Source organism: Cetorhinus maximus, unplaced genomic scaffold (genome assembly GCF_964194155.1).
Source record: "Cetorhinus maximus unplaced genomic scaffold, sCetMax3.hap1.1 HAP1_SCAFFOLD_370, whole genome shotgun sequence".
Classification (NCBI taxonomy): Eukaryota; Metazoa; Chordata; class Chondrichthyes; order Lamniformes; family Cetorhinidae; genus Cetorhinus; species Cetorhinus maximus.
This window is the reverse complement of record NW_027596316.1, coordinates 385,054-403,575: the sequence shown is the minus strand read 5'-3', so window position 1 is coordinate 403,575 and position 18,522 is coordinate 385,054. Positions and strand designations below refer to the sequence as shown.

Genomic DNA, 18,522 nt, shown 5'->3' with positions numbered 1-18,522 from the left:
GGTGAATTCCTGCAGTGCATCTTGTAGATGGTACACACACTGCTGCTACTGTGCGTCGGTGGTGGAGGGAGTGAATGTTTGTGGATGTGGTGCCAATCAAGTGGGCTGCTTTGTCCTGGACAGTTCAAGTTTCTTGGGTGTTGTGGGAGCTGCACTCATCCAGGCAAGTTCCTGATCTGTGGCTTATAGATGGTGGACAGGCTTTGGGGAGTCAGGAGGTGAATTACTCACTACAGAATTTGCCTCTGACCTGCTCTTGTAGCCAGTATTTATATGGCTAGTCCAGTTCAGAGTCTGGTCAGTGGTAACCCCCAGGATGTTGATAGTGGGGGATTCAGTAATGGTAATGCCATTGAATGTCAAGGGGTGACGGTTAGGTTCTCTCTTGTTGGAGATGGTCATTGCCTAGCACTTGTGTGGCGTGAATGTTACTTACCACTTGTCAGCCCAAACCTGGATATTGTCCAGGTCTTGCTGCATTTGGACATGGGCTGCTTCAGTATCTGAGGAGTTGTGAATGGGGCTGAACATTGTGCAATCATCAGTGAACATCCCCACTTCTGACCTTATGATGGAAGGAAGGTCATTGATGAAGCAGCTGAAGATGGTTGGGCTGAGGACACTACCCTGAGGAACTCCTGCAGTGATGTCCTGGAGCTGAGATGACTGACCTCCAACAACCACAACCATCTTCCTTTGTGCTTGGTATGACTCCAACCAGCGGAGAGTTTTCCCTGCGATTCCCATTGACTCCAGTTTTGCCAGGGCTCCTCAATGCCACACTCAGTCAAATGCTGCCTTGATGTCAAGGGCAGTCACTCTCACCTCACCTCGGGAGTTCAGCTCTTTTGTCCATGTTTGAACCAAGGCTGTCATGAGGTCAGGAGCTGAGTGATCCTGGTGGAACCCAAACTGTCAGTGAGCAGGTTATTGCTAAGCAAGTGCCGCTTGATAGCACTGTTGGTGTCCCCTTCCGTTACTTTACTGATGATGGAGAGTAGACTGATGGGGCGGTAATTGACCGGGTTGGATTTGTCCTGCTTTTTGTGTACAGGACATACCTGGGCAATTTTCCACATAGCCGGGTAGATGCCAGTGTTGTAGATTGAATTCTCCCCGATTCACATCCCCCTCCCAGAGCCAAAACCCAGATTGAAACCCCTGATTCACATCCCCCGCCCCCCGGAACCGAAACGCAGCTGAAACCCCCCCGAGTTACCCCACTGCCGGGACACTACACCGTGGCTGATGCAGGCAACAATTGGGACTTAATTGTTGACTGCTGAGGTCGGTGTTGCTGTCTTGATCTTTGCTTAGTCCACTTGTTGAATAACTGTCTGAAGCCACACACCGCCCCTCGAATGAGCAGAGCTCATTGTCCAGCAGATAAGCTCATGACCTTAGCACTCCACTGGACAATGCAAGGCGTGTGTGTTGCAGGAAGACAGGCTCCAGCACTGAAGTGCTCAGCACTGAGCGCTGACACTCACATGTTGAGAGTTGCTGGCACCTGTGGCAACACACGCTGCTAAAGAATGGATTGAAGGGGGAGAACGTCTCTGTGGAAATGTACTTTTGTATCTCTCTGTGAGTCCTAGTTATCGCTTACATAGTTATTCCTGCTTGTTTTCCCACAGATCCTAGGTAAGGTGTATGCTGTGCTGAGTGATGAGGAGCAGCGTGGGGTGTATGATGAACAAGGTATCGTGGATGAAGATGCCGATGTTGTAAAACAGGATTGTGACTGGGAGGAATACTGGAGGCTGCTCTTTAAGAAGGTACCAGCAAACACGGGAAGAGATCCGGGTCTCTTGATAGATTCAACGTATGCGAAGCAGCTGTGACTGGTGTTAAACTGTAATATGAGATCAGCCATGGTCCAAGTGTTCACTCAGGTCACACTGTTCTCAGTCCTGGTCACTGAGATACCTCAGCTCTGGGAATAGTCACTGCTGGTCCCTCTTGTTTGAAATCTGGGTTAAGAGGAAGGTCTGGAAAATCTTGGAAGCTTTTAGCTCTTGAAAGGAAAGATCTGAGGTTCTTTGTCCATAGCTCCTGCTGCAGCTGAAGCTGCGGGTGGACCCGGCACATAGACCTGGATTGTCTGAGGCAATGCTGGTCTCAGCCGTTCACATTCACATCGTCCCTTCCACTTGACCACATTGTCACTGCCACTCTCACTGGATTTCCTCCTCGTTTTGAGGCCAATACCGGAGGGATTTGTTCTGAGGGACCCGGGTTCTCTGTCCCAGCTGCAGTGAGACAGGAGATTTCCAGAGGCAGCTCCTTTTGCATTTCCATTTTGGATGATGTCCATGCAGTGAGTCTAGAAGCAGAATCCGGTACTACCTTCATGCATTTAGGGCCTTCACCCTCCCTGGTACCATCACTGTGAGGCAGTGGGGGGTGGTCGCATTGGAGAGGGGGGGGAGAGTGTTAATGTTGGGGACCAGTGGAGAGGGGGAGGGCTGGTGCAGTGGGGGTGGGGGCCAGTGGAGAGGGGGAGGGCTGGTGCAGTGGGGGTGGGGGCCAGTGGAGAGGGGGAGGGCTGGTGCAGTGGGGGTGGGGGCCAGTGGTGAGGGCTGGTGCAGTGGGGGTGGGGGCCAGTGGAGAGGGCTGGTGCAGTGGGGGTGGGGGCCAGTGGAGAGGGGGAGGGCTGGTGCAGTGGGGGTGGGGGCCAGTGGTGAGGGCTGGTGCGGTGGGGGTGGGGGCCAGTGGAGAGGGGGAGGGCTGGTGCAGTGGGGGTGGGGGCCAGTGGAGAGGGGGAGGGCTGGTGCAGTGGGGGTGGGGGCCAGTGGAGAGGGGGAGGGCTGGTGCAGTGGGGGTGGGGGCCAGTGGAGAGGGGGAGGGCTGGTGCAGTGGGGGTGGGGGCCAGTGGAGAGGGCTGGTGCAGTGGGGGTGGGGGCCAGTGGTGAGGGCTGGTGCAGTGGGGGTGGGGGCCAGTGGAGAGGGCTGGTGCAGTGGGGGTGGGGGCCAGTGGTGAGGGCTGGTGCGGTGGGGGTGGGGGCCAGTGGAGAGGGCTGGTGCAGTGGGGGTGGGGGCCAGTGGTGAGGGCTGGTGCGGTGGGGGCCAGTGGAGAGGTGGGGGGGGCGGGGCTGGTGCAGTGACTGTGTCGATTCCATGTGGTTATTGATTTTAGGATGGGAGTTGTTTCCGTGGCTCCAGTGTGACTTTGCTGGGCTGTTATTCCCCAGCAGAGTAACCGGGTGAGATTAGTCACTCCGAATGTTGGGATCAGCTGCCTAGTTATTCAAGCTTTTGGTCATCTAATGTCAACTCCTTGGGCTCAGTATCAGATCTTGGTTGATAATCTGGTGAACTGTCATGGGTTGTTTGGTTACATCAATGGTGCTATAAAAATGTAAGTTGTTGTTGTGGAGCCTGAATTGCCTGACTCCTGTATCCGGTGTATTTACTGTCAGTGTGATTCCAACTGTCTTGTCCTGTCGATCGGTGTTCCTGTGGCTACCTGAGCTGTCTTCGAGAAACTAGCGCAGGTATTTTGAGGTATCACTCTATAAAGACGAGGTGAAATAAAATGTGTCTAAAGGAGAGAAAGTTGTGTTTAAAAAATGTAATCTGAACCCTTGATGATAGTTGTGACTGGGCTTTAGGTATCTGTACGTCTACATGTCTCTCCTCACGGGATTAGCTTCAGTTTGTTGCTCTTGGTTTTCACGTGACTGTAATGATGTTTGCGTTGTGCCCAGGTCACAGTGGCTGACATTAAGAACTTTGAGGATAAGTACAAAGGATCTGAAGAGGAGAAGGCCGATATAAAACAGGCATACCTGGATTTTGAGGGGGACATGGACCGCATCATGGAGTCGGTGTTGTGTTCCACACCTGGAGATGAGTCCCGGATACGTTCAATCCTGGAGACGGCCATTGAGGCAGAGGAGCTGCCGGCCTACACGGCATTTACCCAGGAGAGCACAAACAAACAGAGAGCCCGCAAAAGGAGGGTAAGGGAAGTAACTTAACTCTCAATCTGCTCACCCATTCGAAAACAGCCATAGTTCTGCAGCTTTGACATGTCACATCTGAAATGGTTGTTAATCAGTGAATTGGGAGGTGAGGGTGAGGGTTGAGGCCCAGTCAATGGGATACCGTATTAACCTGTCCAACCCTCGGCCCCTCATACAGAATCTGCAGTCCTGACTATCAGGGTGCAGAATATTAACCATCACTGTCTGAAGTTTCCGCCACATTGCACTGGATTCCTCAGTGCCAACCACCTTCAGTCAGCCAAAATAGCTCAAAAGATTGTGGAATTTTTAAAGCAAATTACATTCATGCAGATTGAGTTTCCACAGCCTTTTAGGCTAATTTGAAAAGCATGGTGCTGGAAATTGGTCGAGGCACAAAACAGCCCAATCCAACCCCCCCACCCCCCGCCACCCACTCCAGCCCGAGGGTGAGTTAATCACCAAGGCGAGTTTCCACTAATGGTACTGAGTGCCTTTGAGGAGGCTTCAAAAATTAAGGTGGATTTTTAGGCGTAAGGACATTAACAGGCACACTTTTGATTATTTTGAACATTATTTTCAATTTACTAGGAACCTTTTTTATTACGGTTCATTGACAGTCTTTACTACTCCAGAACTCTGCTATCTGCATCAGTGACTGGATTTGCATCCTGTGCTCAGTCTGTACTGAGAACCAAGTCTGTGCCTGGTATATGGTCTGGATCAGATGGGATGAGGTCAGGCAATGGAGTTTGGGTGAGCTCTGATGGAGTAGCCCTGTATCTGGGACCATGGACTTAGTGGGGGTAATGGTTAGAGTGCAGGAGTCAGTGTTACAGGTGAACAGTTATCATTTGTCACTAACCAGCACCTCTTCACATCAGGGTGACAGAGAGGCTAAAGAAGCTGAAGCAGCAAGACAGGAGCTGGGTCTGGAGGATGGGAGTGACTCTCTCAAAATGCTCATCCAGGTAAGTGAGCAGTAGATAGTGCTCCAAATACTGAAATCCCAATCATGCTGATAAACTCTCCATTAGTCATTGCGCTGGGATCGCTATCCTGTAACTCTCACCCTACTGTACAATATTCTGCCTGCTTTCTCCCCTCTTGAAAGCTCCTAGACTCTTCACCCAGCTAGCCTGGGTGATGAGTATGAGCCTGGTGACTAGTGCAACATAAGACCTATCCAGCACTGGTCACTGGATAGCATCCTGGGGCTGTTTTCCTGGGAATTTCCTAAGATGTAAACCTGTGGTTCCGCTGAAACATTTCCTTGTCCAGCCAAGCTCAGCAGCAGCTGCTGGCCCCTTCAGCCATTCCCATCCTGCCTCCCACCTTTCTCCCCTCCCCTACTCCCTCTGGCCCTTTGTCCCCTCCCCATGTGTTTCTCACCGTTTCACCTGGATTGAGAGGAGCTGCCCCCACTCACTGCGGGAAGGTGTTGAGTTTGCGTGAGAGCCTTGGTTGAGTTGCTGATTGGATCGTTGTATCTTCAGAAGAAGCAGAAGGACCGGGAGAAGCAGATGGACAGTTTCTTGTCCGCAATGGAGGCCAAGTACTGTGCAAAACCCCAAAAAGGTGGGAAGAAAGCTGCCAAGAAGGGAAAGAAGTAAAAAGAGAGAATCCAATTTGGAGGAGGTGATGCTCCGAGAACAATCAGCAGAAGCCCCAGAGTTGGATGGAGCTGGAGTCAAGACGTTGACATGATGACCATTCAGAGCCATTCTGCTCATGTTTAGACAGTTGATTTGGGCGTCTCGCCTTTTCCCTGAAGAACGAATATTGTTTTTCGACTTACTCTTATGTAAACTGTTTTGATCCATCCTTACTCTGGAGTGTTGGTATGTAACGGGAACAGACTGTTAACCAGATGGTTTTGTTTGTAGCAATGGTCTATTTCCCAGAAATAAAAGTTATTTTTGCATAAAGTCTTGGTTAAAAAGTTACCATCATTTTAATGAAAGCATCAATTTGTAATAAAGCCCATCTTGTCTAAACACAGAGACCCTTCAGCCGAACCCATACTTTTTTCAACCCAAAGTGTAGCTCTCCCAGTGCACTATTTTGAAAAGTAATTCCACACACAAACTCCCCGGGGTATGCACTCCACACACACTGACTCCCTGGGGTACGGGTTTCACACACACTGACTCTGGGGTATGGGCTCCACACACACTGACTCTCACTGGGGTACAGTTCCACACACAGACTCTCTGGGGTACAGTTCCACACACACTGACTCTCTGGGGTACGGGCTCCACACACTGACTCTCTCTGGGGTATGGTTTCCACACACACTGACTCTCTCTGGGGTACGGGCTCCACACACACTGACTCTGGGGTATGGGCTCCACACACACTGACTCTCACTGGGGTACAGTTCCACACACAGACTCTCTGGGGTACAGTTCCACACACACTGACTCTCTGGGGTACGGGCTCCACACACTGACTCTCTCTGGGATGTGGGCTCCACACACACTGACTCTCTCTGGGGTACGGGCTCCACACACACTGTCTCTCTCTGGGGTACGGGCTCCCCACACACTGACTCTCACTGGGGTACAGTTCCCCACACACTGACTCTCACTGGGGTACAATTCCACACACACTGACTCTCACTGGGGTACGGGCTCCACACACACTGACTCTCACTGGGGTACGGGCTCCACACACACTGACTCTCTGGGGGGTACAGGTTCCACACACACTGTCTCTCACTGCAGTTCGGGTTCCACACACACTGACTCTCACTGGGGTTCGGGTTCCACACACACTGACTCTCACTGGGGTTCGGGTTCCACACACACTGACTCTCACTGGGGTACGGGCTCCACACACACTGTCTCTCTCTGGGGTACGGGCTCCCCACACACTGACTCTCACTGGGGTACAGTTCCCCACACACTGACTCTCACTGGGGTACAGTTCCACACACACTGACTCTCACTGGGGTACAATTCCACACACACTGACTCTCACTGGGGTACAGTTCCACACACATTGACACACACTGGGGTACAATTCCACACACACTGACTCTCACTGGGGTACATTTCCACACACATTGACTCTCACTGGGGTACAGTTCCACACACATTGACTCTCACTGGGGTACAGTTCCACACACACTGACTCTCACTGGGGTACGGGTCCCCCACACAAAGACTCACACTGGGGTACAGTTCTACACGCACTGACTCTCACTGGTGTACACGTTCCACACACTGACTCTCGCTGGGGTACAGTTCCACACACACTGACACTCACTGGGGTACAGGTTCCACACACCCTGACTCTCACTGGGGTACAGTTCCACACACACTGACACTCACTGGGGTACAGGTTCCACACAATGACTCTCACTGGGGTACAGTTCGACACACACTGACATTCACTGGGGTACAGGTTCCACACACTGTCTCTCGCTGGGGTACAGTTCCACACACACTGACTCTCACTGGGGTACAGTTCCACTCACACTGACTCTCACTGGGGTACAGTTCCACACACACTGACTCTCATTAGGGTACAGTTCCACTCACACTGACTCTCACTGGGGCACAGTTCCACACTCACTGGGGTACAGGTTCCACACACTGACTCTCACTGGGGTAAAGTTCCACACACACTGACACTCACTGGGTTACAGTTCCACACACACTGACTCTCACTGGGGTACAGTTCCACACACAGACTCTCTGGGGTACAGTTCCACACACACTGACTCTCTGGGGTACGGGCTCCACACACTGACTCTCTCTGGGATGTGGGCTCCACACACACTGACTCTCTCTGGGGTACGGGCTCCACACACACTGTCTCTCTCTGGGGTACGGGCTCCCCACACACTGACTCTCACTGGGGTACAGTTCCCCACACACTGACTCTCACTGGGGTACAATTCCACACACACTGACTCTCACTGGGGTACGGGCTCCACACACACTGACTCTCACTGGGGTACGGGCTCCACACACACTGACTCTCTGGGGGGTACAGGTTCCACACACACTGTCTCTCACTGCAGTTCGGGTTCCACACACACTGACTCTCACTGGGGTTCGGGTTCCACACACACTGACTCTCACTGGGGTTCGGGTTCCACACACACTGACTCTCACTGGGGTACGGGCTCCACACACACTGTCTCTCTCTGGGGTACGGGCTCCCCACACACTGACTCTCACTGGGGTACAGTTCCCCACACACTGACTCTCACTGGGGTACAGTTCCACACACACTGACTCTCACTGGGGTACAATTCCACACACACTGACTCTCACTGGGGTACAGTTCCACACACATTGACACACACTGGGGTACAATTCCACACACACTGACTCTCACTGGGGTACATTTCCACACACATTGACTCTCACTGGGGTACAGTTCCACACACATTGACTCTCACTGGGGTACAGTTCCACACACACTGACTCTCACTGGGGTACGGGTCCCCCACACAAAGACTCACACTGGGGTACAGTTCTACACGCACTGACTCTCACTGGTGTACACGTTCCACACACTGACTCTCGCTGGGGTACAGTTCCACACACACTGACACTCACTGGGGTACAGGTTCCACACACCCTGACTCTCACTGGGGTACAGTTCCACACACACTGACACTCACTGGGGTACAGGTTCCACACAATGACTCTCACTGGGGTACAGTTCGACACACACTGACATTCACTGGGGTACAGGTTCCACACACTGTCTCTCGCTGGGGTACAGTTCCACACACACTGACTCTCACTGGGGTACAGTTCCACTCACACTGACTCTCACTGGGGTACAGTTCCACACACACTGACTCTCATTAGGGTACAGTTCCACTCACACTGACTCTCACTGGGGCACAGTTCCACACTCACTGGGGTACAGGTTCCACACACTGACTCTCACTGGGGTAAAGTTCCACACACACTGACACTCACTGGGTTACAGTTCCACACACACTGACTCTCACTGGGGTACAGTTCCACACACAGACTCTCTGGGGTACAGTTCCACACACACTGACTCTCTGGGGTACGGGCTCCACACACTGACTCTCTCTGGGATGTGGGCTCCACACACACTGACTCTCTCTGGGGTACGGGCTCCACACACACTGTCTCTCTCTGGGGTACGGGCTCCCCACACACTGACTCTCACTGGGGTACAGTTCCCCACACACTGACTCTCACTGGGGTACAATTCCACACACACTGACTCTCACTGGGGTACGGGCTCCACACACACTGACTCTCACTGGGGTACGGGCTCCACACACACTGACTCTCTGGGGGGTACAGGTTCCACACACACTGTCTCTCACTGCAGTTCGGGTTCCACACACACTGACTCTCACTGGGGTTCGGGTTCCACACACACTGACTCTCACTGGGGTTCGGGTTCCACACACACTGACTCTCACTGGGGTACGGGCTCCACACACACTGTCTCTCTCTGGGGTACGGGCTCCCCACACACTGACTCTCACTGGGGTACAGTTCCCCACACACTGACTCTCACTGGGGTACAGTTCCACACACACTGACTCTCACTGGGGTACAGTTCCACTCACACTGACTCTCACTGGGGTACAGTTCCACACACACTGACTCTCATTAGGGTACAGTTCCACTCACACTGACTCTCACTGGGGCACAGTTCCACACTCACTGGGGTACAGGTTCCACACACTGACTCTCACTGGGGTAAAGTTCCACACACACTGACACTCACTGGGTTACAGTTCCACACACACTGACTCTCACTGGGGTACAGTTCCACACACAGACTCTCTGGGGTACAGTTCCACACACACTGACTCTCTGGGGTACGGGCTCCACACACTGACTCTCTCTGGGATGTGGGCTCCACACACACTGACTCTCTCTGGGGTACGGGCTCCACACACACTGTCTCTCTCTGGGGTACGGGCTCCCCACACACTGACTCTCACTGGGGTACAGTTCCCCACACACTGACTCTCACTGGGGTACAATTCCACACACACTGACTCTCACTGGGGTACGGGCTCCACACACACTGACTCTCACTGGGGTACGGGCTCCACACACACTGACTCTCTGGGGGGTACAGGTTCCACACACACTGTCTCTCACTGCAGTTCGGGTTCCACACACACTGACTCTCACTGGGGTTCGGGTTCCACACACACTGACTCTCACTGGGGTTCGGGTTCCACACACACTGACTCTCACTGGGGTACGGGCTCCACACACACTGTCTCTCTCTGGGGTACGGGCTCCCCACACACTGACTCTCACTGGGGTACAGTTCCCCACACACTGACTCTCACTGGGGTACAGTTCCACACACACTGACTCTCACTGGGGTACAATTCCACACACACTGACTCTCACTGGGGTACGGGCTCCACACACACTGACTCTCACTGGGGTACGGGCTCCACACACACTGACTCTCTGGGGGGTACAGGTTCCACACACACTGTCTCTCACTGCAGTTCGGGTTCCACACACACTGACTCTCACTGGGGTTCGGGTTCCACACACACTGACTCTCACTGGGGTTCGGGTTCCACACACACTGACTCTCACTGGGGTTCGGGTTCCACACACACTGACTCTCACTGGGATACTGTTTCCCCACCCCCATTGGGATACAGTTTCCCGGGCATGCACTCTCTCTGGGATACAGTTCCACAGTCAGTGGCTGCCAATTTCACAGGCACAGTTTGGTTGGAACAAGTCAACATGGGTTTTATGAAAAGGGCATCTTGCTTGACACAAGAGTTTGTTGCAGTTGTAACTAATAGGGTGAATAAAGGGGAACCAGTAGATCTAATATACACAGGATAAGGGCTCATGGAATTGGGGTGAAATATTAGCATTGGATAAAGGATTGGTTAATGGACAGGAAGCAGAGAGGAGGGAAAATGGGGCATATTCAAGTTGACAGGCTATGAGCAGTGGAGTGCCGCTAGGATTAGTGCTGGGGTCTCTATTTACAGTCTGTATTAATGATTTCGATGAAGAGACAGGGAGTAATGTATCTAAGATTGCTGTCGATACAAAGCAAGGTGGGAATGCAAACTGTGAGGACACAGGCTGCAAAGGGACATAGGTTGAGTGGGTGGGTATAACAAAGTGTCAGATAGTGTTTAATGTAGGGAAGTGTGATGTTATTCACTTTGGTCTTAATAGAGAAGCAGAATATTTTTAAAAGTCATGAAACTTATGAATGTTGATGTTGAGAGAGACTTGAGCATACTGATAAAAGAACAAATTTAGCACCCAGGTACAGCAAGCAGCTAGGAAGGCAAATGGTATGTTGGCCTTCTATGAAAGGGGTTTAGAGTACAGGAATAAAGAAGTCTTGCTACACTTGTTTTGGTGAAATCACTTCCAGAATACCGTGTACAATTTTGGTGTCCATATTTAAGGAAGGATATAACTGCATTGGAGGCAGATTCACTAGAGCGGACTCTGGTACAGAGAGTTGTCCCATAATGAAAGGCAGGGTAAAATGAGTCTATATTCTTTGGAATTAAGACTTTCACGGGGTTGCAAGTCCACACACGCTGACGATGACTGGGGTACAGTTCTCAGGGCACTGACTGTCACTGGGGTTCAGTTCCACGTGGTCTAACTCCAATCGGCTATAGTTCCACACACACTGACTCTCACTGGGGTACAGTTCCACACACACACTGACTCTCACTGGGGTACAGTTCCACACACACACTGACTCTCACTGGGGTACAGTTCCACACACACTGACTCTCACTCGGGTACAGTTCCACGCACACTGACTCTCACTCGGGTACAGTTCCACACACACTGACTCTCACTGGGGTACAGTTCCACACACACTGACTCTCACTCGGGTACAGTTCCACATACTGACCAGGACTTTTCATGACGTAAAATGAGGCGCGATGACTTCGGGCGTGTGTCCTGACATCATCGCGATGTTTGGTTCGGCGGCACTCCCTTGCCCATAATTGATAGGCCTATTGAGGCCATTAAGGAAGTAATTGATTTCAAGTTGGCGCTGCCTGTCCCACCGAAGGTTGTGGGGCAGATGATAAGCAGGCTTTACGTTTTTTAGGAAATCTCACCCACGAGCAGGATGAGGTTTCCTAAAGCTTTTACGAATTAAATAAAAAGTTTTCCTGAAAAATAAAAACATGTCCCATCTCACGTGATCGGGTCACATGAGGGGACATGTTTCATTAAATTTTTATTATATTCATTTATTTTTTTCAAAAGCGTTTCAATCTCCGAGGCAGCACCATGCCTCAGGGCGATTGAAGCGCTCTTTCACGCGCATGCACACAAAAGAGCGCTGGACTCGACTCTCCCTTCTCCCTCTACCTGCGTAGGTCACTCCTACCGCTCGTGTATGACGCTGGGTGGGCCTGAATTGCGGTCCGGAGATGCTGGAAGATCCGCGATCGCCCTGCCCGGTTCTACCAAACCCTCGCAACACGGGAAACATTCAGGTCACTTACACTCTAGGGTACAGATCCACACACACTGGCTCTCACTGGGGTACAGTTCCACACACACTGACTCTCACTGGGGGACAGTTCCACACACACTGACTCTCACTGGGGTACAGTTCCACACACACTGACTCTCACTGGGGTACAGTTCCACACACACTGGCTCTCACTGGGGTACAGTTCCACACACACTGACTCTCACTGGGGTACAGTTCCACACACACTGACTCTCACTGGGGTACAGTTCCACACACACTGACTCTCACTGGGGTACAGTCCCACACACACGGACTCTCACTGGGGTACAGTCCCACACACACTGACCCTCACTGGGGTACAGTTCCACACACACTGACACTCACTGGGGTACAGTCCCACACACACTGACTCTCACTGGGTTACAGTTCCACACACAGTGACTCTCACTGGGGTACAGTTCCACACACACTGACTCTCACTGGGGTACCGTCCCACACACACTGACTCTCACTGGGGTACAGTCCCACACACACTGACTCTCACTGGGGTACAGTTCCACACACACTGACTCTCACTGGGGTACAGTCCCACACACACTGACACTCACTGGGGTACAGTCCCACACACACTGACCCTCACTGGGGTACAGTTCCACACACACTGACTCTCACTGGGGTACAGTCCCACACACACTGACTCTCATTGGGTTACAGTTCCACACACAGTGACTCTCACTGGGGTACAGTTCCACACACACTGACTCTCACTGGGGTACAGTCCCACACACACTGACTCTCACTGGGGTACAGTCCCACACACACAGACTCTCACTGGGGTACAGTTCCACACACACTGACTCTCACTGGGGTACAGTTCCACACACATTGACTCTCACTGGGGTACAGTTCCACACACACTGACTCTCACTGGGGTACGGGTCCCCCACACAAAGACTCACACTGGGGTACAGTTCTACACGCACTGACTCTCACTGGTGTACACGTTCCACACACTGACTCTCGCTGGGGTACAGTTCCACACACACTGACACTCACTGGGGTACAGGTTCCACACACCCTGACTCTCACTGGGGTACAGTTCCACACACACTGACACTCACTGGGGTACAGGTTCCACACAATGACTCTCACTGGGGTACAGTTCGACACACACTGACATTCACTGGGGTACAGGTTCCACACACTGTCTCTCGCTGGGGTACAGTTCCACACACACTGACTCTCACTGGGGTACAGTTCCACTCACACTGACTCTCACTGGGGTACAGTTCCACACACACTGACTCTCATTAGGGTACAGTTCCACTCACACTGACTCTCACTGGGGCACAGTTCCACACTCACTGGGGTACAGGTTCCACACACTGACTCTCACTGGGGTAAAGTTCCACACACACTGACACTCACTGGGTTACAGTTCCACACACACTGACTCTCACTGGGGTACAGTTCCACACACAGACTCTCTGGGGTACAGTTCCACACACACTGACTCTCTGGGGTACGGGCTCCACACACTGACTCTCTCTGGGATGTGGGCTCCACACACACTGACTCTCTCTGGGGTACGGGCTCCACACACACTGTCTCTCTCTGGGGTACGGGCTCCCCACACACTGACTCTCACTGGGGTACAGTTCCCCACACACTGACTCTCACTGGGGTACAATTCCACACACACTGACTCTCACTGGGGTACGGGCTCCACACACACTGACTCTCACTGGGGTACGGGCTCCACACACACTGACTCTCTGGGGGGTACAGGTTCCACACACACTGTCTCTCACTGCAGTTCGGGTTCCACACACACTGACTCTCACTGGGGTTCGGGTTCCACACACACTGACTCTCACTGGGGTTCGGGTTCCACACACACTGACTCTCACTGGGGTACGGGCTCCACACACACTGTCTCTCTCTGGGGTACGGGCTCCCCACACACTGACTCTCACTGGGGTACAGTTCCCCACACACTGACTCTCACTGGGGTACAGTTCCACACACACTGACTCTCACTGGGGTACAATTCCACACACACTGACTCTCACTGGGGTACAGTTCCACACACATTGACACACACTGGGGTACAATTCCACACACACTGACTCTCACTGGGGTACATTTCCACACACATTGACTCTCACTGGGGTACAGTTCCACACACATTGACTCTCACTGGGGTACAGTTCCACACACACTGACTCTCACTGGGGTACGGGTCCCCCACACAAAGACTCACACTGGGGTACAGTTCTACACGCACTGACTCTCACTGGTGTACACGTTCCACACACTGACTCTCGCTGGGGTACAGTTCCACACACACTGACACTCACTGGGGTACAGGTTCCACACACCCTGACTCTCACTGGGGTACAGTTCCACACACACTGACACTCACTGGGGTACAGGTTCCACACAATGACTCTCACTGGGGTACAGTTCGACACACACTGACATTCACTGGGGTACAGGTTCCACACACTGTCTCTCGCTGGGGTACAGTTCCACACACACTGACTCTCACTGGGGTACAGTTCCACTCACACTGACTCTCACTGGGGTACAGTTCCACACACACTGACTCTCATTAGGGTACAGTTCCACTCACACTGACTCTCACTGGGGCACAGTTCCACACTCACTGGGGTACAGGTTCCACACACTGACTCTCACTGGGGTAAAGTTCCACACACACTGACACTCACTGGGTTACAGTTCCACACACACTGACTCTCACTGGGGTACAGTTCCACACACAGACTCTCTGGGGTACAGTTCCACACACACTGACTCTCTGGGGTACGGGCTCCACACACTGACTCTCTCTGGGATGTGGGCTCCACACACACTGACTCTCTCTGGGGTACGGGCTCCACACACACTGTCTCTCTCTGGGGTACGGGCTCCCCACACACTGACTCTCACTGGGGTACAGTTCCCCACACACTGACTCTCACTGGGGTACAATTCCACACACACTGACTCTCACTGGGGTACGGGCTCCACACACACTGACTCTCACTGGGGTACGGGCTCCACACACACTGACTCTCTGGGGGGTACAGGTTCCACACACACTGTCTCTCACTGCAGTTCGGGTTCCACACACACTGACTCTCACTGGGGTTCGGGTTCCACACACACTGACTCTCACTGGGGTTCGGGTTCCACACACACTGACTCTCACTGGGGTACGGGCTCCACACACACTGTCTCTCTCTGGGGTACGGGCTCCCCACACACTGACTCTCACTGGGGTACAGTTCCCCACACACTGACTCTCACTGGGGTACAGTTCCACACACACTGACTCTCACTGGGGTACAGTTCCACTCACACTGACTCTCACTGGGGTACAGTTCCACACACACTGACTCTCATTAGGGTACAGTTCCACTCACACTGACTCTCACTGGGGCACAGTTCCACACTCACTGGGGTACAGGTTCCACACACTGACTCTCACTGGGGTAAAGTTCCACACACACTGACACTCACTGGGTTACAGTTCCACACACACTGACTCTCACTGGGGTACAGTTCCACACACAGACTCTCTGGGGTACAGTTCCACACACACTGACTCTCTGGGGTACGGGCTCCACACACTGACTCTCTCTGGGATGTGGGCTCCACACACACTGACTCTCTCTGGGGTACGGGCTCCACACACACTGTCTCTCTCTGGGGTACGGGCTCCCCACACACTGACTCTCACTGGGGTACAGTTCCCCACACACTGACTCTCACTGGGGTACAATTCCACACACACTGACTCTCACTGGGGTACGGGCTCCACACACACTGACTCTCACTGGGGTACGGGCTCCACACACACTGACTCTCTGGGGGGTACAGGTTCCACACACACTGTCTCTCACTGCAGTTCGGGTTCCACACACACTGACTCTCACTGGGGTTCGGGTTCCACACACACTGACTCTCACTGGGGTTCGGGTTCCACACACACTGACTCTCACTGGGGTACGGGCTCCACACACACTGTCTCTCTCTGGGGTACGGGCTCCCCACACACTGACTCTCACTGGGGTACAGTTCCCCACACACTGACTCTCACTGGGGTACAGTTCCACACACACTGACTCTCACTGGGGTACAATTCCACACACACTGACTCTCACTGGGGTACGGGCTCCACACACACTGACTCTCACTGGGGTACGGGCTCCACACACACTGACTCTCTGGGGGGTACAGGTTCCACACACACTGTCTCTCACTGCAGTTCGGGTTCCACACACACTGACTCTCACTGGGGTTCGGGTTCCACACACACTGACTCTCACTGGGGTTCGGGTTCCACACACACTGACTCTCACTGGGGTTCGGGTTCCACACACACTGACTCTCACTGGGATACTGTTTCCCCACCCCCATTGGGATACAGTTTCCCGGGCATGCACTCTCTCTGGGATACAGTTCCACAGTCAGTGGCTGCCAATTTCACAGGCACAGTTTGGTTGGAACAAGTCAACATGGGTTTTATGAAAAGGGCATCTTGCTTGACACAAGAGTTTGTTGCAGTTGTAACTAATAGGGTGAATAAAGGGGAACCAGTAGATCTAATATACACAGGATAAGGGCTCATGGAATTGGGGTGAAATATTAGCATTGGATAAAGGATTGGTTAATGGACAGGAAGCAGAGAGGAGGGAAAATGGGGCATATTCAAGTTGACAGGCTATGAGCAGTGGAGTGCCGCTAGGATTAGTGCTGGGGTCTCTATTTACAGTCTGTATTAATGATTTCGATGAAGAGACAGGGAGTAATGTATCTAAGATTGCTGTCGATACAAAGCAAGGTGGGAATGCAAACTGTGAGGACACAGGCTGCAAAGGGACATAGGTTGAGTGGGTGGGTATAACAAAGTGTCAGATAGTGTTTAATGTAGGGAAGTGTGATGTTATTCACTTTGGTCTTAATAGAGAAGCAGAATATTTTTAAAAGTCATGAAACTTATGAATGTTGATGTTGAGAGAGACTTGAGCATACTGATAAAAGAACAAATTTAGCACCCAGGTACAGCAAGCAGCTAGGAAGGCAAATGGTATGTTGGCCTTCTATGAAAGGGGTTTAGAGTACAGGAATAAAGAAGTCTTGCTACACTTGTTTTGGTGAAATCACTTCCAGAATACCGTGTACAATTTTGGTGTCCATATTTAAGGAAGGATATAACTGCATTGGAGGCAGATTCACTAGAGCGGACTCTGGTACAGAGAGTTGTCCCATAATGAAAGGCAGGGTAAAATGAGTCTATATTCTTTGGAATTAAGACTTTCACGGGGTTGCAAGTCCACACACGCTGACGATGACTGGGGTACAGTTCTCAGGGCACTGACTGTCACTGGGGTTCAGTTCCACGTGGTCTAACTCCAATCGGCTATAGTTCCACACACACTGACTCTCACTGGGGTACAGTTCCACACACACACTGACTCTCACTGGGGTACAGTTCCACACACACACTGACTCTCACTGGGGTACAGTTCCACACACACTGACTCTCACTCGGGTACAGTTCCACGCACACTGACTCTCACTCGGGTACAGTTCCACACACACTGACTCTCACTGGGGTACAGTTCCACACACACTGACTCTCACTCGGGTACAGTTCCACATACTGACCAGGACTTTTCATGACGTAAAATGAGGCGCGATGACTTCGGGCGTGTGTCCTGACATCATCGCGATGTTTGGTTCGGCGGCACTCCCTTGCCCATAATTGATAGGCCTATTGAGGCCATTAAGGAAGTAATTGATTTCAAGTTGGCGCTGCCTGTCCCACCGAAGGTTGTGGGGCAGATGATAAGCAGGCTTTACGTTTTTTAGGAAATCTCACCCACGAGCAGGATGAGGTTTCCTAAAGCTTTTACGAATTAAATAAAAAGTTTTCCTGAAAAATAAAAACATGTCCCATCTCACGTGATCGGGTCACATGAGGGGACATGTTTCATTAAATTTTTATTATATTCATTTATTTTTTTCAAAAGCGTTTCAATCTCCGAGGCAGCACCATGCCTCAGGGCGATTGAAG

General features: G+C 52.1%; 1 protein-coding gene across 1 annotated transcript; it reads left to right on the top strand.

The window, feature by feature from the left end:
- Positions 1 to 1,613: 1,613 nt before the first annotated feature.
- dnajc9 (DnaJ (Hsp40) homolog, subfamily C, member 9) lies at positions 1,614 to 5,896 on the top strand (the record flags this gene model as incomplete). Its single annotated transcript, XM_078535299.1, has 4 exons — positions 1,614 to 1,778; positions 3,711 to 3,965; positions 4,853 to 4,939; positions 5,465 to 5,896. Coding segments are annotated over 4 exons (624 nt in total), but the record flags the coding sequence as incomplete, so codon positions are not given.
- Between the last annotated feature and the right edge of the window lie 12,626 nt (positions 5,897 to 18,522).